Source organism: Dermacentor albipictus, chromosome 2 (genome assembly GCF_038994185.2).
Source record: "Dermacentor albipictus isolate Rhodes 1998 colony chromosome 2, USDA_Dalb.pri_finalv2, whole genome shotgun sequence".
Classification (NCBI taxonomy): domain Eukaryota; kingdom Metazoa; phylum Arthropoda; class Arachnida; order Ixodida; family Ixodidae; genus Dermacentor; species Dermacentor albipictus.
In genome coordinates this window covers 195,191,305-195,218,154 of record NC_091822.1, presented here as the reverse complement: position 1 = coordinate 195,218,154, position 26,850 = coordinate 195,191,305, and the positions used below count along the sequence as shown (strand labels likewise).

The 26,850-nt window shown below is 43.2% G+C and overlaps 1 protein-coding gene across 5 annotated transcripts in view; it reads right to left on the bottom strand.

Annotated features, from left to right (window-relative positions):
* The window catches only part of LOC135898546 (ubiquitin carboxyl-terminal hydrolase 48-like), a 92,964-nt gene that overhangs the window by 31,028 nt on the left and 35,086 nt on the right, over positions 1-26,850 (bottom strand). For 4 of the 5 annotated variants that reach the window (XM_065427556.1, XM_065427558.1, XM_065427559.1 and 1 more), the window contains exons 14-21: positions 23,730-23,838; positions 22,791-22,848; positions 22,674-22,717; positions 19,069-19,182; positions 18,429-18,535; positions 16,655-16,741; positions 13,993-14,117; positions 5,818-5,987 (exon numbers count right to left, since the gene is read on the bottom strand). In XM_065427556.1, coding sequence (XP_065283628.1) covers positions 5,818-5,987; positions 13,993-14,117; positions 16,655-16,741; positions 18,429-18,535; positions 19,069-19,182; positions 22,674-22,717; positions 22,791-22,848; positions 23,730-23,838 — 814 coding nt within the window. The remainder of the gene's footprint in view (positions 1-5,817; positions 5,988-13,992; positions 14,118-16,654; positions 16,742-18,428; positions 18,536-19,068; positions 19,183-22,673; positions 22,718-22,790; positions 22,849-23,729; positions 23,839-26,850) is intronic. The other variant, XM_065427557.1, reaches the window with a different exon arrangement.

Below are 26,850 nucleotides of genomic sequence, written 5' to 3'. Positions count from 1 at the left end.
TACTGCTGCAATGCATAAAAAGCACAAGTTTATGAATCTGGCCTAGTCAGTTCAAGACTAACCTTCTCAAAACAGCGTAGACGATGGGACAACAGCAAGAATTTAAACAGACAACACAAAGCAGGAGAAACGTGTGTCAATTCATGCTTTTGTTCTCTCACCTGCACTGTTTTTAGGGTGCATAATGAGCCCTGGAGAACGACATGGCAGAACTTCTTGCTTTCATTAAAGATGTTAATTGTCACACAGCTCACTTCACTATATGCCCATAAGCATGACCTATCACACTTCTTAGCTTTAGGAGTAGTAAAACAAGGACCTAGCTGTCTGGGAACCATGGCAGGTACACAACTTTGAAGGAAACACCATAGGCATTTGGGTCTCCAAAGAGCAGGCAAATGTGATTTGGCTTTTGCGTCTGCTATTCTCTATTCATATAGAGTAGATTCCAGATATACATATATTGTTACGGTGCAACGAAGTGTGGCACCATTCAAAAGACGACGATTTGATGTGTAGAGGTGGAATTGGTCTCGGCAGCCATGTTGTTTATGCATTGTTGTCTCTCTTATAAATATTGTAAATACATCTTTATACGTGACTTCTGCAACATAATTTGTTGAGAGGTGCTGGGTACCCATGACAAACAACGAAGCTCCGCAGTGGTCGCCACTTTGGACTGACGGACGAAACAGGACCTGACATGGTGCAGCCCACATTAGCACCTACAACCCTGACGGTTGTGTTGGCTAAGCCACAGAATCCAGGAATGTTCTGCGGCACCGACCACCTCGACATGGAGGACTGGATCACCACTTCTGAGTGTGTAAGCGCTCACAACAAATGGGACCCGACGATTATGTTGGCTAACTTGGCCTTGTACCTACAAGGCACGGCGAAGGTGTAGTATGACAACCACGAGGAAGAGCTTACTGACTGGGACACGTGCAAACAGAAGTTGAGGGACTTGTTCAGCCATCCTGCCAAACGTAAGAGCACCGCTAAGAAAGAACTAGCAGCCCGCGCCCAGATGTACACAGAATCAATCATCTCTTACATCCAAGACGTGCTGGCTCTGTGCCGTGAGGCCAACAGCGATATGGCTGAGTCATCTCCGGCGCGACCATGTCGGCTCGTCTGAACCTTGGGATAACCACCACCCCTTTCTTGCCTTAGGAAGTAGACAGCTTGCGCTTTGCTTTTCGTTGATGCAGGTTTGGTTTCAAACTTTTTGTTTCTTAAGAGGGTTGATTTGCCACTTACATTCGCAATACGATGAACAAAGAAAACGCGTATCAGCGGCTGTCGAAGTGATTCACTGCCAGGCCTAGCAGATGAGCTCATCTGCTAGGCCTAGTTGCCATGGCAGCAGCCAATCAGAAGGCGCCTCTCAAAATCCTGGCGCGCTGAGCCAATAGGAGGGCCGCGTGCATCGCGAGCTTCGTCAGCCCGGCCCCCGATTGCTTTACGTTTTCACTTTTTCTATGCGACCATCGTCAGCGAGGATACAGGAAACTGAAAGCCAGAACTTTGAGCTTTTGAACGGTACTGAGATGGCAGCACTCAGCGATGGGAAAGTAAAGAAACAGCTCCGTGAACTCTGGTGATTCTGCATGATTTTGGGGTCATTTCTCGCTGCCCGTACTAATAAAATAAATTTTTTTGGACACTTAGGGTGCATTTTTGGGCAAATTGTTCTGATACAGTGTGGATTAGGCATTACAGATACCGAAACAAGTAATTCCCAAAAATCGATTTTTTTTCTTCGAGATTTTCAGTTTTTAAGAAACATGTCCCCCCTTAAGACCCCCACTGGACGATTGGGTAGATGGGCACTATGGCTCCAAGAATATTAATTTGCTGTTTAGGTAGAAAATGATGCACCACAGAAGCAAACTAGCCTGTATGAATACATGTTGTGCTGCCATCAGCACACGTGTACTGCGAATCATGCGTCAACGTGCCCAGCCGTGTGTCTATTTCGATACCAACAATACGCTGTTTAAATAGCCAATAATCATACGTATCAAAGTGATTTTGACTCAGGATAAGGTATTGATAAGGTATAAGGTAAGTGATTCCTACTCAGGATAAGGTAGAAATGGACATACTGCATAAGCAAACTCGCCTGTATGGATACACGCCATGCTTGGCTGAGCGTCCATTATAACACAGTCAACTTTTGTTAATACGAACCTGATGCGACCAATGAAACTGGTTGAATTATCATCAATCGATTTTTCTTACACAGAAAGGGGCCACAGAATTTTCCAAATTATCGGGAAATCCAAAAAACCAAATTTGAATGAGAAAACAATTCATTTTGATAAATTTGGGAGTCATGCCGAATGATATGGTTTCATGCCACGTCAACAATATTTTTACGTTAGTCGTACGAATTGAGCGAAGCCAGCCACGTTTTCGCATGCACTCCGCCCCCACAGCTGATAGCATTGCCCCCGATGGGACGACGCTATCAGGAAAAGCACCAGCAGCGGGGAACGAATACTTCGTCTGCTGCTCGCTCCAACGGGTCACCGAAACTCGAGATTATGCACCCTCCAATACTAAATGCGAGGGAAGACAGCTTACAGGTGCCATGCCGTCTCCGCACGCCCACTCTTTGCACACGTGGCAGATTACCTCTAAAGCAGGGTGCACAATCGCGTATGTGCTCAGCCACGCTTACAGCCATGAGCAGTCACAGCTGAGACGTGCACCATAAATCGAGATGCGCGCCAACTTACCCACGAACTCTGGCACCCCCGCCCCCTTGTGCGTGCTTGATCGCATTACTGCGAACTTGCTCCCCTCTCCTCTTTCCCTTTGCGTGCGCAGAAGGGCTGCACTTGCGAAGTCACCATCTTTCTTGTGCCACTCTCGCACACTTTCACTCACACCTAAAGCACATAGTGTGCAGGGTGCGATAGGATTTTATCACACTTGGACTTTATATGGACATGATGCAGTTCCACTTTGGCGGCCACTTTTGTTGCGCGGCGCACGATTTGAGAGGCACATTCGCAAGCAGCCGCTTGTAATTCAATAATTTCACCATCTGCCTCTGCGAAATTTCGTTATACTGAAATTGCATACAAACATACTTTGCTAAATTCAGGTTCTAAATATGTGGTGTTCTTGAACAAGAGGTTATGAAAAGTTAAATACTTTGTTATATCAAGAATTTCGTAATATTGAAGTTTGTTATATCAAGGTTTAACTGTATACAGCTTGCGCTCGTCACAACAGACCCGCGTACAACAGGCTTTCAGATATAACAAATGGACCATATTTCAGCCTTAGTTTGTTCCACCTATGTTATTAATGCAACGAAGTTTGCTTTTAATGGCCTGCGCTATAACAGACTACTGGCTACAGCAGACAAATTAGCGGCAATTTTTTTCAAAATCTGGCATATAAAACATACTTTTGCTGTGTCGACACAGGCTGACAATTGACTTGCGAAGGTCAGCCGGCTCTATATCGCGTGCGAAAGAGAGAGAGGAGGGCAGGATGAAAACACGCCGTCCTCTCACGCGCGCGAGGCACGAAGGAGGGGGGGGGGGGTGAAAGGGAGAGGGAGCTCTACTTTGGCGGATGCTGCTTATGGTGTGGCCACCATATCTAGAAAGCAATCTGCGATGTGAACAAAGTGTGCACCCGCATAGCGACTAGCGATGTGGACAAAGCGTGCCTAGTGCCCGTAGCTTCGTATGCATTGAAGTGAGAGTTTGCGTTGAAGCGAGAGACAGCATGAAGGTCAATTCGATAGTTGCTGCCGCCGCGCTTATCTTGCTTAGTTTGCTATCGCAATTAATGCTTTGCCTTTTGGGCGAAACTGCTACCTTCTTTTTTGTTTGTTTGTTTGTTTTTTACTCTGGATGTTTGCCACTCACTCTTTGCAATATAGTCGTTAGACATCGTGACGAAAGTTTCGGAAGTGAGGCCTTTCGGATATTACGAACTTTGGATAAAACACGTTTTTTGATGGATTACCAGGGTCCATTGTAACACGAGTCGACTGTATATCGCTCTGCACTCAGAAGTTTGCTTCATATTTCGAATAAATATAAACACCGTGCCCCACATACTTTACCAAGGATACTGGGGGAAAACAACTAAATGCCTTGTATAACGCATAAATAATGGGAGAAAGCGACTCTTTAGTAACTGTTTTCAGGGTGTATAAACGAGCTAAACAGTGCACATTTTCAATACATGTCACGAAAGAGTGACTCTTTTTTCTTTTTTTTTAAATACGAAAGCATTGCTGTTTTTTCTCCTGCCGAGAAAAAAGTAATAGTGTAGTTCTTATTTAGAAACAGCTTGAAAATGAAATCGTCAGTGAGAAGTGACACATGCCTTTAGAAAAAATTTGTCAGTGTTTTATTGGTATTGAAAGGCTCTGCGCGTTCGACCAAGGTCATTTTCATGTGCATATCTATGATAAGTCGTGATTACACAGTGAAATTCAAGTTATACCTGTAAGAGGTTTGGTTAGATTTTTGGTGCTGATAAGATACTGGTATGCTATCTTAAGAGGTTATGAAAAGTTAAATACTTCGTTATATAGAGAATTGAAGTTCGTTATATCGAGGTTTAACTGTACAAGGTGGAGACAACTCAAAAGAAACCTGAAATAATGTAGCAACAGAGCTGTGGTAATGACACTTTAAGGAGGGGGGGGGGGGGGGTTGAATTCAGCATCATCGGCAAAACTTCAGAGGGGACTCGGGCCCCGCAGCCCCACCGTAGTAGGCACTTGTGGCGTCTCTGTTAGGAGATGCGCACTTGCAGGGGCGCAGCACAGCACATGGAGTGGTGAACAAGACTTAGGTGTATGCATTTCTCTTCGGTAGTACAGTTCTCTACTTTTCCACATGATTTTCAAGAGGATTTTGCAGCTGTTCAATATAGACAATGATTCGATATATCTGAGTTTGATACCGTAAAACCTAGTTGGCATGATCCCATTTTGTACGATTTCCTGGTAACAACGTTCACGACTGAGAACACAAAAAATGACCTGATACAGCTACACGTCTTTTTCACCAGTTAATATGTTCCTGGAAAACACTATCTTCCAGCACCAACGTTCAGTATATCGCAAAACTGCGATCATACAATAGGTTTTCCAGTTACTAGATCTCGTATAAACAATAAAAGGCATGAGGCACGTGCAATCGAGAACAGTAAGCGCCAGTCACGGCAGATTTTCCACACTACTTTCCCGCCCATGTCAAATGAAAAGTGGGCATGTCAAAATTTCCTGCCAAAATACTCTGTCTCGAGAGTTTGTTGACCAAGGCTGAATTAGAGGATCACAAACATAAGCTTACAAAGCTGCAACAACAGCCTGCATGTCTTGGGCGACGTGGGCCCCACCAGTTCGGCGGCTATGGCGTCTTGCACTGCAACATTTTACATTGCTTAAATGTCAAGTCCAGTTAAATCTCACCAAATTCTTTTGTGACTTCGGATCGTATGTTTTCCCGGTTCATGTGTTTTTTTTTTTCTTTGGATTTCTTTCCCCTGTATTCTGCTGTATATCCGGGATCGAATGTTTTTTGCTATAAGGACGTAAGTTTATGGGGAGTATGCTAGTGGTTGCTGCTGAATACCTGTGTTTTTAGCCTAAGCAAGCACGCAATAAATGAGGAAAATAAAGGCATATAACTTCATTTGTATCAGTAATAAAATATACAGTCAGCACTTTCCTCACCACACCTGTCTTGTCAGTTTATTTAGATATGTGTGTCAATGCCCACCATATTATCTTTGTTTCCCCAACTCTCTGTTTTTACGGTGTTGTCTGACCTGAGGAAGAGCTTCCATTGGCTGAGAAAGTGGCGTGCAACCAGACGGGCGGGGCTTTCGTTGAGATCAGGCCGGTTGCGCTCTTGCACAAGGTCGGCAAACTGCTGCCGCTCCTGGGCTGCCTGCTGCTTCTGTGCCACTTGAGCTGCACTGTCCTCCATCTGGTGGGCCTGCCACAAGATACAGCCACAATCACAGCTATGAGGCTGTTAACAATGTCACACAGCCTTTGCAGTAGCGTTTGCTGCCATATGTAAAGCTGCTATTGTCTTGTGCCTGCTCCTGCTGTAGATATCTTGACATTGCAGTTTTAACTCTAGTTTTACTTGAGCACCTTTAAATTACGCACATAGCTTTAAAGGACTACACAAACAGACAAACAAACAAACAAAGCAAGTCTGTGTTTGCATTCACAAATTGCTACATACACAATCAAGCATTGAGTACCCCAATACCAACAACTATGTGCCAATACAGACCTTAATTCATTTTTTACGTAGTAGGGTTTTAGTTTCTAACACTGCTTAGCACAAAGCTATCAAAAGCACCACGAAATGTCAAAGAAAATGCATCACCACTTTGTACAATACTAAGGCACAAAATGTGGAAATGTGCATGTCAGAAAATAGTGAGACCGAGGTAGCAAAGTTGTTCTACATTTTAAGATAATGCACTCAACATCAGGCGTACTGCCTCTTTTCCACAAGATGTATTATGAATAAGCTTGATAATAAAAAAAAATCAGTTTTGTCCGAAAGCCGAATCAACAATTGCGATAGCAAATTAGTAGACAGCTAGGAAGTAAGGATGGTAGCTTTATCAGCCGCATAAACTTGGAAACATTCGCTTGCTAAATGAATTAACAAGCATGGTGTCAGCGTGCACAAGCAAATACAAACACATCACACTCAATGAGCATGGATGCTCGCTGTCAAAATGCTGGTGTGAGCAAGTGCGGCAGCAGTAGCGAATGAAGTGACATTCATGTGGTCTATCGCTTCAATGCAAGAGCGGAGAAAACACAGCGCACACAAAGTTGTGAGCTGTCTGCAGATCCCTTTCAAGATATGGCACGCGCGACGGTGCAAAGTACACATTTGTTGGCGGAGTCGAAGCCAATGCCTGGGGCTCCCTCCAGTGCTGCCTAGCCGCTTTTCTCACATATGGCGCGCGAGATTGAGCCACGATCGTCAGTTCCCTCTGCATCCAGTCGTGAAACGCGGAGTTGCTGCCAAAGCACAATGCTGCCCCTCCCATCTGCCACGGCCTTTTGCGCGATTGAACACGGCACATTTGGACTCCACTTTCTTCGTTTACGCGCACTACATTGAGCCACAATCATTGGCTTCTCTCACGTGCTTTCACTTGCACATACAGCATACAACACATGGTGACGATATTATTGCCCTTGGACTTTAAAACAGAACATCACAGTGACAGCAAAAGTGTGCTTGGAATATCCACATAATTGCAACAAAATATCCAGACCACAGTAAAAGCTTTCGCGTAGTGCTTCATGATTGGTAATAGCTTTTCTATCATTTTACACACAAAAGAATGAAGTTAAATATTTTGTAGCCATACTCATCACTACATCACCTCTGATATTTATTAAAGGGGTCCTGAACCACTTTTCTAACTGACTATAGAATGACCTCACCATTAAAGGCCAACTGAAAGAAAATATCACTTAGGCCAAAATGCCTGTAAATGCTTAACATATACTATCAATGTAATTTTGGCAAAGCAACAGGGCTGGTAATTGTCCAATTTTCTTATTAGCAGCTTTAAAATCACACATAAGCATACAACGTGTGCACCTAGCAGTGAACAGTAGCAATGCGGATATGGCAAAAGTTTCAGAACTGCACACAGCTGCTCATCTCTCAGTTGCTGCTAGGCACCCAGGCATGTCACTAGCTCAACGTTTGCAAGTTGATGGGTGCCTCGGCATGCTTTCTCGTTGCGCACATAATTCGAGCTGTTGCAAGGGTGCCGACGCATTGCCTGGCCATCGGGTGCTCGAACACGTACTCAAACACGAGCAATGGCTGTGCAATACACAACGCTGCACAGAGGAAGGCAAACACATCTTTCCTGTCCAAACTTCCAGAGTGCAAGCGTGCACTGTGCTGCAGCAGGCAAATACAACGCAGACCAGTCAATGCGCACAAAGCATGCAAACTGCACTTGGCAAAGCTACACAGGTTACATTTCACGAGCAGGGTCTCTTCACCATGCAAGATCTGCTTGCCAAACACTTTCTCGGGAGGACTTAAGTAGTACAGTAAAACCTTGATCATACGTTCTGAAAAAAAAAAAGAAACAGCTAGAAAAAATGTACTAACTGGGAAAACGTATGATCTGAAGTAACTAAAAAAAATTGGCAGACTCAACTATTGTTGACATGTACGTAATGCGAAGCGTCATGCGAATTGTTGCGGCAAGAGACGCTGATGCGCGTCGAGCTGATGGTGCCCTGGCAGCGCGAGATGCGTTTTGTTCCTTTCCTATTGCGTGGTGTTTGTTTCCACTTTTTGTCGTGCAAACACGGCAGTGCATCATCTCCATCGGGCAGCCCGGCAGAACAACAAGCCTCAGAGACCAGAACAATGGCCTCCAAGCCCTGTGCGTTTGAGCGTGAAGCCGCATCAACATCGACATCATTTTGGCGCGGTGCCAGAAAGCGTGGCGTCTTGCAAACAAGGACTCGCATCATGCTGAAGCATGAATAAAAAAGATACTGGGTGCTCAACATCGTTCGTGCTATCGAACGTGACACGAACAAGTCGGCGCTGGCACGCGACAGGAATCTACTGCTGACTATGGTGTGTGGAATTTGGAATGCGAAGAAGTTGCTCGGCAGTGCTGCTGCAACCGCGAAGAGACATCGGCTACAAGGTTTGACTTTTCGCCATTGTTGCCTCTGTTGCTGCCAAACTGTCAACTAATGACAGTGATGAGGCCGACACGGAAAGTGACAGCACGAGCGATTCAGGCCCGACAGAGGCAGAAGCTGCACGTTGCGTCAATCTCATGAATGCAATCGTCGCGACAAGAACAGCACCCCGCAATGAAAAAAGTGCCCCGTGACTTCTGCAGCACTATCGCCCGCGTGCATGGAGAACACGCAACGCCAACAAGGAATCTGCCATGCGAGTGTTTGCCAAGAAGAGGGGGCTGGCTGAAAGGCTGGCTCGCAGCTTCAGTAAATTTGAGGCCGCTGTCATCGCTGTTAGGCCACCGCTGCATCAAACGAAAATAACACGTTTGTCCCGCAAAGTGAATAAATACCGTATGTTTTTTACCCTTTCATCGCACTCTCTCTGAGTTCTGTTTTTGACAGGTAAGTGGGCGATCTCATGCTATTTCGGTTAAGCAGTACTACCGCTTAGTGCGTACTTTTTCCGAGCTCCAGCCAACTATGGTTTAACAAGGTTTCACTGTATATCCCTGCCTTTAGCTTGGCTATCCCAATGCACTCTTCTCTGAGCAGAGACAGAACGCATTGAAGCTCTGCTCGGCGAACATAGACAACCAGATATAGAAAACAGGCTCTACTCAGAGACTACTTCATATTAAAAGTACCGTGCGGGCGTGCAATGGTGTGGGCACAGCTCATGAACCAGCTAGCACAGTATACTAACTCTATGTCTAGTACCAGTGAACTAACCCTGTTCGCCAATACATGGGAATGGTATACAAGCAAGGGAAGCAGACGACTTGGGTACTGGTTCTCTACAATCTAAATAGTATGTCACTTTTGGCAAGTTGTAATGGCGGGCTTTTTTTTCTTTCGGCATGAAAAACATCGATTTTTACGAGCATATTGTGCAGCGCACACTCGCATTTGAAGCGTAACGTTTTCCGCAGACGCTACTGTATGTATAAATTATCTGTAACGGGGCTTTTTACATGGTCCAGAAGTTGGCCTTTAAAGGACGTCATCTCATGAATCTCATGCTGCAAACATTTTCGAACCTATAAGCAGAGCTATTGCACCAATGCGCGGTTTGCTCTCTTTTTTCGTCTCTGCTATCATGCTGGAAGCTTCAAAGGGGACAAGCCAAGGGGGCGAAGCTCCATCTGTGAGTGGAGTGTCTTGGCGGCAAGAGGGCTCACTGTGGCACCTCATGGCGATAGCGGGTAGATTATGCTACGTAGCACGCTGCTGCTATCTTGGAGGCCACGCACAGCACACGCAGCTACACACAACTGTCGTGTGTTGAATGGCAGTGCAAAGATGAAATTATTTTTCTGTCTTTTTGAGATGTTTGAGAGTTGCCTCTCAGATAGGTCACAATAGCTTTGTTTTAATTCTGCCAAATCACCTATGGTGGCCGTTACAACTCTGGTGTTTTGAAGGCTTCAGTTTTAGGACCGCTTCTCCTCCTCCTGTATGTGAATGACCTACCTAACAATGTGCTATCAATTAAAATCTGTCTTTACGCCAACGACTGCGTGATCTATCACACAATTACCAGCCACGAAGATCCTGTCATTCTGCATAAATTTGTACTTGGTGTAACAAGTGGCAGATGAACATCAATTTTCGCAAAACTGTCTCTGTGTCCTTCTCGACACATACTACACAATTGTGCCTTCCTTAATGTTTCATTGGTATTCTTCTAGAAAAAGTTTCTCAATATAAGTACCTTGGCATTCTATTAGCACATGATTTATACTGGTCCAAACATATTGAAGCAACCTGTTCTAAAGCTCTAGCATGTCTAGGTTAGCTAATGTGTTCTCTGTGCTCAGCCCATAAAGAAACAAAAGTGCTCACTTATAACACTCTAGTGTGGCCCATCTTGGTTTATGGATGTGCCATTTGGAATCCAGATCTGAAATTTGACATAAAAAGCTCGGATCTGTCCAAAGAAAGTTATTAGATATATATACCGGCATTACGACAAGGACTTCTCCCCCTCTCATAGCCTTCCCTCCTTGAACCTGCCTTCCTTATAGAGTGGCGTCATGCAGAAAGCCTTAAACTGTTTGATACCACTGTTAAGTCTGAACGATGCTCATCTTTGGAATACATTAAGTTTGCTAAAGCATCTAACACATGAAATTTTCATCCTCTATATACAGTTAAACCTCGATATAACGAACTTCAATATAATGAAATTCTCAATATAACAAAGTATTTAACTTTTCACCTCTTTTCCATAGAACAGCATGTATTTAGAACCTCAACATAAGGAAGTGTGTTTGTTTGCGATTTCAATATAATGAACTTTCACTGCTGCCACAAAGAAATGCCAAGACAATAAATGGAAACTTCCGCAGAGGCAGATGGTGATATGACTGAATCACAAACAGCTGCTTGCAAACACAGCTCTCAAATCATGCACCGTGTGACAAGTGCGACCACCGAAGTGGAGCCGCACCGTGTTCCGCATAAAGTAGAAGTACAATAAGATCCTATCACGCCCCAGCACTGCATGCTTTACATGCGAGCGAAAGTGTGCGAGGGTAACACAAGAAAGATGGCTTCACGAGTGCCGCCTTCCCACACGAGCAATGGGAAAGAGGGGGAGGGGAGCAAGCTCGCGGTTTCTGGCCCGCCTTTGCAGTTAATTCATGACTACCGAACAGACCGACCACAAACAGTCCAAGTGAATAGTTCCTTCTCTTCGCCTAAAATTATTACTAGAGGCGTCCCTCAGGGACCAATACTTGGGCCACTGTTATTTTTATTGCTCATTAATGATTTGCCACAAGTATTAACGCATGCCCACTGCCTTCTCTATGCCAATGAAACAACCATTTTAGTATCTGACAAAAATTCCGTCACACTACTAAACAAACTAAACAATGATCTCGCTAATGTTCATGCATGGTGCCTGAAAAACATGTTATATATCAATCCATCGAAGACAACATTTATGGTATTTCATTGCCCTCAAACATTATTCACAGATTCCTTAGTTATATCACTTAACAATCACATAATTACAAGATCTGGGTCGACCAAATTTCTAGGCATTATCTTAGATGAGCACTTAAAATTTAACCGCCATGCCCAATCACTTGTTAAAAAAATTTATTTTAGCATTCACGGCTTTATCAAATTGCACTCCTTTATTCAGCCAAGTATTCTCTTGTCTTTGTATTACGCATATATTTACAGTCATGTTTCATATTGCCTATCATTATGGGGTAATACATACTTCACTCATCTCCACCAACTAGAAGCTTTACAAAAGCAAGCGGTACGATTGATGACATTTCAACCTTTTACGTCTCACTCTTGCTCCCATTTTTCATTCCCTAAACCTTCTCCCCTTGCGCATGTTATTCAATCATAAGCTGTCGCTAATAATGTTCTGCCTCATAAATATGGAGCTAGGTATTGAAAGTTTTACCTGTACTGACCTCACTAATAATAGCACAAGGTTTGCCACACGTCACAATTTGTTCCTTCATAAAATTCTAGCTAACTATGGGAAATTTACAGTCATGTTCACAGGCATATCATTGTGGAATTCAATCCTGTCCAATATCAAATCATGTGCATTTGAAGCCTTCAAGCGCAAAGCTAAGGCGCATTATATTAATTCATTACCAAACTCTTAGTATTTTTATTTTGCGATGTAAACATTATTAAATATATTTGTATTGTACTGTTCCTAATTTTCCTTATATATCTCTTTCATTTTTTTTCTGTCCCTGTCAATACTTTACAGTGCTGCTTGTTCCCCATGCTATCACCACCTAGTTTCATATTAAAACGCTGCATTATACACTGCGGACAAACACAGCCTTTGTGTGATGTAGCCTGCTACTGTTGCCACAATTGCACTAACCCTCATTTGTTTCCTGTTTAGGAGGTCACCCCGACTATGCAATTATACTTCACCTTTGTGTGATGTAGCCTGCTACTGTTGCCACAATTGCACTAACCCTCATTTGTTTCCTGTTTAGGAGGTCACCCCGACTATGCAATTACACTTCACCTTTTTTTTGTTTTTTTTTTCTACTACTGCTGATTGTACTGATGAAACTGTATCATTCGTCACGGACTTTCAAATTTATCAAAATGAATTGCTTTCTGATTCAAATTTGCTTTTTTCGATTGCCTGGTAATTTGGAAATTCTGCGGCCCCGTTTCGTGTAAGAAAAATCTATCAGTGACTGTACTTATTTGCATAAAAGGTGGAATTTCGACACAGTGAAATTTCTATAAAACAAAGCAAACTGCCAATTTAACCAACATCATTATATTGAGGTTTAGCTGTATAACACCTCTGTACGCCAGGAGTGACAAATTCAAATAGTATAGTTTTTTTCCCCTGATACATTGAAATGTTGAACCAGCTTCCCCCTAACATTCAAAAATTGCCACTTTATAATTTTGTTAAGGCAATCACCGGACGATACCTGTGATTCCTAGGACCATGTATTGTATACTATGTATATATGCATATATGTATGTATTGAGATTCTATCTTTTTAACATATTCGTTGCACTTGTGCTTTGCACTTTTGATTTTTGCACTCCTTTTGCTCTGTGCGTGGTGCTTTTGATTCTGTACCCCACTCCTGTGATAACCCTCTAAGGAATGCAGTACGTATTTATAAAATAAATAAATAAATAAATAACAGGCACATATATGTTACATTTGTGTAACTCAATATTACCAGTTATAGTATTACTGAGAATGCTCTTGCAATCATGAAATTAGCCAATGTAGCCGCTGGTGGGTCCAGCTGGTTGCCATGATGCTGCATGACGACATCGCAGAAGCTAGCGCAAGCAATTTTTTTGTTCTTTGACACGAGGTTGTAAGCTCCCTGCTGCATTCAGTGCAATAATATTTGGCTCACATGTTCACAGGAGCCTCTTCCACAAATTGGCAACATTTTCTTACCAGTAAGTTCAAAAATGTTTTAGGGCCCCATTAAGAGTGGTTCTGATTGCGTTCCCCTAAAGTTGGCTGCTGCCAGGGATCACAATGGAAACTGCTTTCCATGATGGAAATAAGTGGAATGCATAGCATGCTTGTAATCAATGTACCCTGCTTCCAACACTCAAATTCACTTTTCAGGATATTTGCCTTCTTCTCAAATTCATTTCCCTAAGCACAGGCTAGTTTGACATACCAAACAATGTCAAGACAACTTTCAATGGTTCTATTGAGACCCACTGTCTCTGAGTAGTACACAGACCAGACACTTCTGACAATCTTCTGCTGACTCTGGAAACTCGGGTGCCGAGGGGAAATGGCCCTTGAGCAGAGCCCACACATCCATGCCCACCAGACGCCGAATGTTCTTGTTGGGATTCAGGCCCCCTGCATAGAAAAAGTTGGAAGCTCTAAGGGCTCATGCTGGTTTCCATCAAAAGTTGGCACGAGATAAAGCTAAGCAAACTTTTAAACAGCCTTCAGAGCAGTCGAAACCGTAGCAATAAAAGCAAATCGTTGCAATTGTGGCATGATGGCATGTGTAAACCTAACTGTGACTTCAAATACAGTACTTTTTTCAATACCCCAGATGACTGAACATCAGAACTCATTGCCTGGTGATACCCACGAATTAACTCGGTCTGTTTTTGAAGGCCATAGGCAATGTATAGACAGCATTCTTTTTTTTTTCATGGTTATATACATTTATCATTTTTGCATTCTGTTGTGTTCAACTACTGTGTTAGTGCAAACAGCTGGTGAAGTATTGTACTTCCCCGTCACTTTCTATTACCCACTCCTAATGTAGACCTATGGGCTTCAGTATGTGCAAATAAATAAATAAAATAAATAAACAAATTTTAGTGTTAGCTATTTGTTGAGTCACTTTTACAACTGCCATTCTTCAATTGACATAAAACAAAAAAACTGGGGAAAGAAAACATTGTGGTGGATCCAACACACACCTTGTTGGAATCTACATGCCGCGAAGTTTTGTTTCAATGCATAAAAAGCGTTGAAACCTGTGTTAGCTTCTGTGTTATTGCGATGTCAATGTTAGGTCATACCAAAGGCACTCGCCCGAACCACATTACCTATCTTATGCTACAAGCTGTCCAAACGCAGCTCCTTCACACCTGCTCAGGTGCACATATATGTGCTCTCGCACACCACCCATGCTAAACAATGTGACACAGGCAGCGATCATCTCAAAGAGCCAGTTGGCATTGGCACCACAGAAGTTGTGGGCTCATTCGAAGTCTCCCTAAGCATTTCAGGGCATATAAATGTGTAGACGTATACGGCCGCCAGCATTTCTGAAGCTATGCCAAGCTCGCTATCAGTGCACAGTGCCAGGAATGCTGTCAGCTGCACACTTTGACGAGTTACATAAAATGTGACAAAAGTGATAGTATATTTTAACATGATTGCGGAGAAAACCACCCCTGTGTGCGTGATAACTGCGGCCAATGAAGTGCAAAAGGTGACGACACACCGCTTTTATTATGAAAGCCAACTTTTTTTTATAAATATATATATATATATCATATAGGATATATATATATCCCTATATGAAGGATAATTCAGCACGTCTAACTTTTTCTGATATATTTTTCTTTTATAAATCAGGGCCATGTTACATTCAGGTGCACTCTTTGTGCGCATAAAAGTGATTTTACAGAGCTGTGCAATTTTTTTCTACAACATATTTTAATTATGTTCATTATTCTCTAGCTGGCTTTAAATGGTAATGCTTGCTGTATTCTGTTGTACCACTTGAACAGGTTCATTCCCCATGTTAATCTTTTCACCTATCCTGCTTGGTCTTCGGACTGCAGTGTGCACTAAATTAAAAAAAAAATAATAATAATAAAAGAAAAGAAAGAACTTGCTGCCCATTTTCAAACACCTTGAAACTTTATTAGGAGCCAGCAATCACACCCGACTCAATCTTGCCGTGTCAGCAAACTTGGCGGCATTCACTTTCATGCATAGCCTTATATGTATTACATGCCTTCTGTCATCTTCGATGACCAATGACAATTAGAAATTTTTCTACCTTTACACCCATCAGATAGCTCAATATAAAGTAGCTTTGCCGCCACAAAGAAAAGCAAACAGGTTTCATCTTGCACAAATCATGTCCTTGTCACCATCATGCAACAGCTAGGATGCAGCAACGAAAGAAACTCGACATAACCAGGCAGATCTTCAAACGTTGGCCTTGGAACATGTGAAGTGCGCAGCTCACTGCTGCCAAAATGTGCACGAAACATGTGCGCCAGTGATTCAAATTCACGTCAGCCAAGACAAGCGCTGCCTGTAGGTCACGTGACTACCGTAACAAATTGCGATGCTGGTTCTCTCTGTTCACGCTCGCTTTTGTTGCTTTTATTCTTGCATGGAGAAATACAGCTCTGCAGCAATCAGAATCTCCTATCTCTCGTGTTTACAGCAATACCAAGGTGGTGGCGCTACATCAATGGAAAGTTGTGATCAGCAGTGTGATAGAACTTCCCAAAGCCCGATTTCCTTCTTTATCTTCTCAAATTCTGCCGCATATTTCTTCCAAATAGTTCACCATATAAGGAAAAGCCTTAAGATTGCGAGAAAAAAAGATGAATTAATAAATCTGAAGTTTTGAATAAGTTGGCCATTTCCCAGCAGCATTCCCCCTTAATTTTCCTCATTTTTAATGTTTTTGGGAGATATGAATTTTGGACGATATAAATTTTTTCACCATGCCAAGGATTTGTATCACCAAGATTCTACTGCAAAGTGAAGTGCGACATGCACTGGTTCTGTGGATGTAAAAAACAGCATGCACCCTCTGTAATGTGTTCTAAAGCATGGTATTAGTGGTGCCTAACAAATGGAGCCACCGTTAACATGTCATGGTTCAACAAAAACACTGCTACACGTACCATGCGGGCAGCAGATGTCCTCATTGAAGCTGAAGCTGGCAGTAGACACTGGTGGCAGTGTGGTGTCGGAGTCCTCTTCAATGGGACCTGCAAGATGGCAGCAGTTGCACTCCTTTTAGTGTCTCCTTGCAATCACAGCATTCATGCAGTTTAATTGAGCACTACAGCTACACAAATAGTGAAGCAACTGCACACCTGCTGTCAGACTTAACAGCTTTATCTAGTCTCTCCTAAAGACAGGGAGGGCTATTGTGACAATGTTTTTGAAGCATTATAGCCTTGTTCACCTTCCTCATACGAGTTTTCTAACGATTAGTATCTGTCAAGACTGAGTACTTCTGAGTAAATACTTCTGAGTACTTCTGAGTAAATACTTCTGAGTAAATATATAGCAGCACACTCTTTAAACAAGCAAGGTTGAATAATATCTCATGAGATCGTATCCCATCATATCCTGGCATTCTAGTAATGGAAAATGACATTATTACATCCCAAACATCGAGATCAGTTATCTCACTCTAACATACAGAGTTGACGTTTGATTTGATTGTTATGTCATATGTAGCCCTAGGGGAATTTCCCCAAAGTTTCTTAACAGTATTAGCAAAGCAGTTATTGAATTAGTTTACTATTTCATCATCCATTTGCCTTCGTGCTTGAATGTAGTGATAAATAATTATTGTGTATTCTCTTTCCGTTAACAATTTACCAACATTCCAAATATTTTGAACAACATTTGTTTACCATAAATTTGGAAAAATTATTGATGCAACCTGGGATCATTATGGATGCAACCTGCAACCAGATCGTTCGCCGAACTGAAGTCAATTGGGCTAACTACGTCAATTGGGAAGGGGGTGGCTCAAACTAAGGGAGCGGCACTGCTGAGATTGGTAGTGATGCACATTCTTGAAACTTTATAATAAATTACATCCTTTACACAGAGCGCTCAAATGCATCACTTATTGATCAGAAGGACCTGCCCTAATGACTTAGTATGTTTGTACAAAATCATCAAAATCGCTTCAGGGTCTCTTCAAACGTGCAAAGAAAATTTTTTTCTCTCTGAAGCCTTTTCTACCATGAAATAGTATTAATGCGATAGTATTAAGGGCTCTGTGTCACAGAAAATCCGGCAGCGGCCGTAGTGAAGTCTGTATGAGAAAAATCATCCCGAACCACACAAAACCCAATCCATGCAGGCCCTCCGCATAAAATGCGCCAGAAAATTAATAAAGTATGACTTACACAGAACCTGCAGACATGATAACATCGGAATGTAATTTGAATATATGAGAAAACATAATTCTGTTACATGGGAACACAAACACAAACCCCTTTTCTATCTGCCATTAGAGGTCTGTCTGAGTAGGAACAGCACGCCCCACTTGGTTCCTTGCAACTCCAGCCAGATGGCACTCACCTCCACGCATCTGCAACAGCACTCGCGATCGTGAGGAAACAAAAAAAAAGAAACAGAAAGCTCACCTTCGTGCATAGCGCTCACCACCAGTGTTTCTAGGAAAATGTACAGTTACATAACTGTTAAACTCCTGCTCTATCCATCTTGCAGCAACAAAACTTATTGCCAAAGTTTATTGACAAAATGTGTCCAGAAAATCTCCAAAGCAAGCGGATGTCAATAAAGAGCTAATTAGCATGTTAAGGTTTCAAATACCTCTCATGATGGCGTATCTCACACCACCAGCAGCTGCATTAACTGTGGGATAAATCATTGACCGCAGAAAGTACTGAACACAACAGCACTGCTGACCTGTGTCATTGCCGTTTGTCTCCTGGGAGGGAGATGCCACCTGTGCCATGGCCAGCTTGCGCCACCAAAGTAGCGACTGCTTGCCCACCCACATCGAGGACTCCGTGCTGCAAGGTCCATAATCCATAATCCAGCTGTATCCACTCCCAGTGTAAATTTGTACGGTGGTAGCAGGGCTGTAAGCACTTATTAAGGCCTTCGCAACCTACAGCAGTTTACTCACATTTACTCACTTTTAAGCAAGGAAGCCTTTTATGTTTCTTTACTTTGAATATATTGTAATCTTTTGTTCCAGCCAGTACTTTCTGTAAACGAGGTACTACGTCACCATAAACTTAAAATTTTCATTAGCATTAAAAACAATGTGCAGATGTGAGCACTGCCGCTCACATCGAGCAGCAGTGCTCACTCAGTATTTGCTAAAATTGTTGAAGGACTGTGAAAACAAAGATAACAGTTCCCTGTTCATGCATTTCTACATTTTGCAGCAGGTCACGACAAAGCAAGAGTGACAACCATTTCAATAGCCCCTATAGTGTTGCAGTTATTATTGAAATATGACAGCACATCACAATGCAGCTAAAAGGACTAACAGCATTTAGGCACGTCCTTATGCCCAGAAAGAAGCAGGCATGCCTACCTGCTTGGCTTAAACTTGAGCAGTCGGGAAATGTTCCGCTGGTCATCTTGTACCTTCATGTGGGCCCTGAGGTAGCGACACTGCTGCACCACACAGCTGGCACACAGTGCTTCCCTGCAAGGAGGAAGATGGTTGCCTTCATCACACTACCAGTCCAGTCACTAAGATTGTCACAGCTACGTAGGCAGGCGTCACCAAAACATTCACTTCAGGCACTTACAGGCTTAACAAGAATCTCAATAACTGGAAGTAAGATCACATTTCTGCTTACACCGAACAGCATGTATAGATTGAGATGTTTTTTTATTTATGTAATGCACAAGAACTCTGGTCTGAGCAAAGCTGTCTAGCTCTTCAGATAATGTTGCTGACTGAAACACACTGAAATCAATGCCTGGCAGTATGTCAAAAACCACAGATCATGGTGATTAATTTTGTATTGCCTGGCAAGCAACTGAAGTTAAAACTTTATACATGTCAAAGGCTAACATATCCATCTGCAAGATTGGCCCAGGAGGTAGACCAAAGCTGTCCAATATGACAGTCTGACAATTTTTCATACCTCGGAGCACAAAAGAACTCCCCATAGAGTGAGGTAAAAAAAAAAAAAATCGGTGACAATTTAGCACAACACACACACACACACACACACACACACACACACACACACGCACACACACACACACCTTTACAACCTGACCAGCTTCCCACACACACACACAGACACTTTTTTCCACTGTGACACTCCTAATGCCAACGCATTAAAAAAAATTTTATTGGATGTAAAAATTTAGACAAAAACTTATTAACAATGACGCCTTCTGTGGCATCTCTAGTATTTGGTATTGGTAGAAAGACATGATGTACTGTGAAACTAACAAAGCAGATGTCAACACAACACGAAGTACTATTGGAGGCAAATGTTATAAGTAGGGGTGTGGGAATACCGAATACTAGATTTCAAATCGAATATCCTATTAAATCAAGAAAGAAAAGTCAAATATCAAATCGAATATTGAATATCAGAAAATCTTTCACAAAATTTATTGCTTACCAATTTTGGGAAAGAAAACAGATGGTGCTGCACATGCTCGGGAGTCCCCTAGCATTGCATAACTCAAATGTAGTAAGCTATCAGTAACTTAGGTACACAAACATCAAGATATCTTGCATGATCTACTCCTATTAAAGGGAACGCCAAATTAGCATGCCAGAACTGATTACAGCTCAGTTCTAGTATAGGAAAGTCTGCAAGATATGTTTTCTTTATCAACAGAATTTCTGTTGAATAGAATCAATAGAATCAAGAATAGTATCAAATTTTTCCTCGGAAACTAATGAACCAGTGACATTCTGTTGAACTCAATACCAATGAGGTTTCCAGTTTAATAGCGGAAAAGTGTGTTGCGGCAATGTTTAAATTATTGCATATAAAGCTTTGCTTTCCAGTTTTTTCTCCAAAATACAGAAGGGACACCCCAACTTTACGGCAGGTCGGTTACCGTAAGGGCAATCAGCGCGACAGACGTAAGGACCGCGCACCGCGTGACTCAATCCCTGTTCCATGCGTAGCCGGCACCGACTGTAAGGAGCAGGCGCTGTCCACACCATTTATTATCAGGTTCTGCGTGATTTGCCACTGGTCAATGATTCTGAAATCTGGAGGGTCAAGGCTAACTTGCACCATTCGCAGTCCCTGAAAATCTATGCAGCTAAGCGGTCAGCATGGTCAGCACACAACTAACATGACACTTTTGTGCCGGCTGTTTAAATCCAAAACTAGTCTTGTGAGAGATTGCTCGAAGCTACAGAAAGAGACCGATGTGTGTCTACAAACATAATCGGGAATGAGAGGTCCCTATATGATGTGTCGCAAAGATAGCGGCTGTGAAACACTTCGTTGCCATCCTGTGCACTCGCTTTCGTTTGCGAGGCAGTTTGTCAGCTTTCCGAGTGTTGCGAGACAGCTGCGTATAGGTTGGCGTCAGTTCAGCACCAAACCATAACTTATTTAGTCAGCGAAACCCGATGAAGCAGCACAATTAGGCCTAATGGTCTAGGCAGTGTCGCTGGCCGATGTGGTAACATGTTGCAACCCGTTGCAGATGACTTGCCGCTTCGTGTAGGTGGCTCAGCAGTGATTGGTCCCGAGACGATGCACGCGGGTTAGACTGACAGCTGTTGAAGAGGCTCGAAGTTCGTTGCCACATATCCAACACAGTCTGTGTGCCTAATTAATAAAGGGAAAGTGAGACATGCACCCAAACGTAGCTAATTCGCCCCAGACCAGGACAAATTTTTCTTCAGCTGCAAAGCTTTTCTTTCGAGGAAACCATTTAGGTTTCCTTTGTAGCACTTAGCTACATTTGGGTGGATGTATCACTTTCCCTTTATTAATTATTTCTCTACACTATGCGGGTTTCCGCAGAACTGTTTCGTCAATCTGTGTGCCTATCGGTGGCTAATTAACCCGATCTTCGCACATGCTTTCACACTTTATGAAATACACACGGTATTTGTTGCCATTCCCTGTGTCCACGTCACATTATTATGTCAATCTGTCCTCTAGACCTGAGCAAACCTTGTATCGACAGAGGAGGACTCGGCCGACATGGCACTGTTCTACGAAGTGCCGTGTTTGGACGCTGTGTTTGTGATCCCCATATTGGGCCGACGTCGGCGAGCACTTGCAGTGGCGAAGTCCGCTATCGCGTCAGCCGGGGCAGCCCGTCTGCAGTGCACTCGGCTCTCCTATTTCACCAAAAACAAAGTGAAATGCTCACATGGGTGGCATCAAGCACGAGGGGCACCGTGGCGCACGTGACATGTGCCACTGCATGGATCTCTACATATTGAAAAATCAAATGTTAGATATTCAATTTGGGAATTGAATTATTCTAGCGTTCACTATTCGATTCGATTTGTGATACTGGAGTATTCGCACACCCCAAGTTATAAGATCATGCAAGTGCTGACTAAACAAGGTATCCCTGTATACAGCTCTCATAGATGGTTCCTGCAAGACACTAGACTACATTGCATCACCGCATCACTTCGCAGCTCAGCTTTCTAAATTTGAGAAAGCATTTGGTGCGTCCATTTTGTGCACATAGGGGTGGCAGTCTGAGAACGCATGCACAACAGCTTTCCAACATTAACAGGGTATCTATATTCAGTAATAAAACAAAATTTATTTCAATGCTTTTTAACACAATATACATTCAAATCGGCAATTTATTAATGTGGTGGGTGACTCGTGTCATAAAGTGCTCAAATTTTTTGGTTTATCATGACCATGCTTTGCACTGTGGATACTAAGTCAGGAAGTCGTCACAGCAGACACAATATCGATGTGCTGAACGTGGTCTTGAAACAAGAATGCCAAGCTGTCAGGTGAAAGAGCAATGTAATACAGACAAAGCTTGCTTACTCCTCAGACTTTTATCCCCAATGGTACAACGCCCAATTGAACCTTTTACTAATTTGATAATAAATAGTCAATGTGGAATGTGGCACATGAAGGGCACTTAAGCCTGCCCTGAAGAAGTGCTTGAGAAAGTAGCCAAGTGACCAAATCTTTTCAGAACTTCCTCCCCTTTCCTCACCTTAGCCGTGGGCCCCCGCCATACTTCTGATAGATAAGGTCGGCCTGTAAGAAATGTCACAGTGTCACACAAAGCAATCCAACAAACAAGCATGCCCTGCAAATGAACTCAACTTACAGCTCGACTGCTGATGCACTTCACCTTGCCCACATGCTGAGGGTCCAGCCTGTGTAAACTCAGACCAGACAAAACCTTGATGCATTCAAATAAATCCAGACCACAAAACAATCGCAGCAGACACTGGCAAGCAGATAGTTTGATAATATCACATGAAGTAAAGCATGGTGAAAGGCACAGGGAGCGACAACAACTCACTCATGGGTGGTACATGGCAGTATGAGACACAAAATTGTTTAAATGTCACAGAAATAGTATGACATGCAATGTGATGGCAGGATGGTTGTCTCTTTGCAGTTGCTACTCATGCCAGTGTGTCAGAGGTCCTGAGTAGCTAAGAGTGCTAATGGTATTATAGCCAGTCACTACAGACAGCAGAGCTTCTTACTAATGTTTCTTGCTCTATTCTAGGAACACTTGGGAGAGACTATGCATAGAAAATTATTTAGAATGCTCTGGTACACTGTTACAGCGCATAAAAATGTGTAGAATTGAGCAAATGTCCCAAAATTACTGCATGCCAGAGCTGTTGACATCCACTTACTCGACTAGTCAAAAAGTACTGCAGCACAGCCCTGCCCATGTACCAAGCTTAAACAAACTCTTATGCTAGGCTTATTTGATGCCACATTAAGACCTGTCGGCATCAGTTCAGCACCACCTACATAAAAATGTGTTGACATACGAGCAAAACAAGATGACTTCATTAAAGTGCACAAAAGAACAACAATTTACATTCATTACATAATGATTAAACCAAATATCTAGACTAATGTTATGTGTCTATTCCTCGAACCCTAGAGCCCTTCAATACTGTTCTACTGGCACTTTAGAGAACATAAAGCGTTAACAACTGTCAACATGAAATCTTAAAGTATAGTTGTATTACAGCACCAAGCCAATATAAAAGGAAGCCTTGCTATTGAATAAGCTGCTCACAGAGAGTGTGCGCACAGCACAGCCAAGTTGTCCACCGGTGGCACTGGCTCCTTGTCCTGGGCAAGCCACCTTATTAGCCAGTCGGTAGCAATCCAGTCCACAGGCTCCCCTACAGTGAAGTGATGCAAGGTATAGCTCGGCTTAGTCTGCCATCTGTTGTTACACACAGAGCTTCGTGATAACAAGAGAAAAAAACTTAGTCAGCGGCAGGCCGAAATTGCAGTGAAAGCCCATCCACACTGAAGCAAAAACACGTGCAGCGCACCGCCGACAGTGAAATGCTGTTTCAGCAGTGTGGCCACATCTACTGGCGGTGCACCGCAGCAGCAGTCATGAGACAGCATGAAAATTTCACCTCCTTTCTTCTATGCATGTAGGTGCAAGGTGTTGTGTGCTTCTTTCTTAGTCTGCTGACAGCCCGACACTGTGTTAACATTCTACAGCATTCCTTCTTAACATGAGCCATGCCAGGTGGTGATAATGACGTTCTTGCCACTGTGAGCATAATCATGCTGGTATGCTCCTTTCTGTTGTGGCGTCGCCGCGTTGAGACGACATAGGAGTGGCCTCTGTGACCTTGTATTCAGGATCTGTCTTGTTGTACCGAATCGGATACTAGCGCACTATCGCCAAAAACCCTTCCATCAGGACGTCTCAGTTTGACTCATCATTGTAAAAACAATCACAAAGCAAGCCAGCAAATAAAAAAAAAGCATGAAGGAGACCACGCGGAGCTAAAAAAGAAAAAAAGAAAGAAGAAGAAAAACAGCTGCAAACACGAGCAGACGAGAGTGAAAAATAAGCATCCAGCTGACACCAGACACAAGGGCAAATCAAGCGGGTCCGCATGACAGCAGTTTCCCGCACGTCACTGAAGTCATCATCAACATCATCAGCCTATTTTATGTCCACTGCGGGATGAAGGCCTCTCCCTGCAATCTCCAACTACCCCTACTCTGCACCAACCGATTCCAACTAGCACCTGCAGCATAATCATGCTGCAGCTGGTAGTTGTGAATTTCTTATTTTCATCACTCCACCTAGTCTTCTGCCATCCTCCACAGTGCTTCCCTTCTCTTGGCACCCAATCCGTAACCCTAATGGTCCACCGGTTGTCTAACCTACACATTACATGACCTGCCCAGCTCCATTTTTTTCTCTTAATGTCAATTAGAATATCCGCTATCCTCGTTTGCGCACTGATTCACACCGCTCTCTTCCATTCTCTTAACGCTATGCCTAACATTGTTTGTCATCGCTCTTTGCGCAGTCCTTAACTTGTTCTCGAGCTTCTTTGTCAGTCTCCTCTCCAAGTTTCTGCCCCATATGTTATCATGGGTAGAATTCACAGATCGTACACCTTTCTTTTTAAATATAATGGTAAGCTTCCAGTCTTTGGTGAGCTTGACATCGATCTGACAATGTCTGCCATGTGTGCGCCAGCCCATTTTTATTCTTCTGTAAATGTCTTTTTCATGATCAGGGTCCCCTGTGAGTAATTAGCCCTAAGTAAACGTACTCCCTCACAGAACTAGCCACTCTCATTGGTCTCCTTTGTCTGTGGTGTGCAGCAAGCCACAAAATATCGCTCCAGGGCCGATCCGTCCAGCTGCAAGAAAAAGTTGCTGCCAGTGCACCGCATGCATTTTTCCTCTAATGTGGTGGGGGCTTGTGTCCCTCAAATGGAACATGTATGCATTTGCAAGCAAACCACCCGTTTACAGTATTCCTCTCCTTTCTTTTCCTTTGTATCCATGTCCCCGCTTTCACTTTCCTCAGACACTTCCTCATTACAAAACCACTTGGCCTACTGGGAAAGCTACTTGTGCATCAGGTGTGAGTGATAGGTTTGTGAACGGATGAATTAGTTTATTCAACCATTTCTGGTACATCTGAACAGTGATGCACACCGACACATAAAGGGGGCGGGCAGAGGGGTGTTGGCAAGGAGACACTTTGGGCACAAGTTAAATAAAATCCTTCTGATAATCCCCTCTTCAAACGAACCGTTGGTGCAGTGAGCTGTCTTCTTCGTCCCCACACTTGGAGATTCTGCATGTTTCTGCGTGCGGTGCCCAACCAGGACAAGCTCACTGTTGCTGAACAGCTAGCACTCCTTCTCTTCGTTTGGCACTTGCAATGGAACTACTATTTCTTGAATAGTAGTTTCATAGCAGAGGCATAAATGGCAGGTATGTCACACTTTCTTTGGAAAAGCCTCTCCCAGATTCTTGACTTGTCGCTGGCTACAGTTAACAATGTGTGACAGCTAAAGTTAAGATCACTGTCTTCCCCCGTGACATGGCCACCTTCACGAAGTCACCAGTGTTGAATCCAATATACATTACAATATGACAAAGACAAGCCATCTGTAATGCTAAGGCAAGGCTAGCTTTAACTGTAACATGACCTCTTGCACCTAATTCCACTTATTTTTTGCATCATAGGAGAACCTGTTAGGCAGCCAAGTTCACATTGGACACAAAAAAGTGCATTTGAACGACAAGATCACTATCCGCTATCCTCGAACAGAAATGCATTACGTAACTTAGCTTTGCATTAAAAATACATGTGTACTATTTACAAATCATAACAGTGTTTCTATTGCACTTTACTGCGTATCAAAGCCACCAGACCTGTCGTCCAGGTCGGTAGCCGCCTCATCCACATCGTGGTTACACAACAATTCGTCGTCACAGCCACTTCTGGCCGTCTGCCGTTATCACAAGCATAACGTTAAGTGCTGCTTTTCAGCACCTGTTGTTTTGATAAGCACGTCGTATGCACCTCTTTCCTCGGCCGTCTTGATCATGGGCATGTCAAAGTTTACTGGTGTCTGATCAGTGTTTTCGTTTTGTGAGCAGATAAACTCTCTGTCCCACAACAGGTGTGTAACTCAACTTAGGGCCCATCGCACACAGCGAAACCAAAGACAGGCCAAAAAGCGAGCAAGAGACACATGAATTCTACACTATGCCTGACTGTGCCGTCTATGTCGGCCAAGCACCGGCCAACCCTTCACTTTGACTCTCCCGCGTGCAGCGCCCAGCCGCGCATTGCACGCATGCCATGTAACAACAGTAAAGCTTCTGTTGCAGAGAGCAGTTGCCTGTTTTTTGCT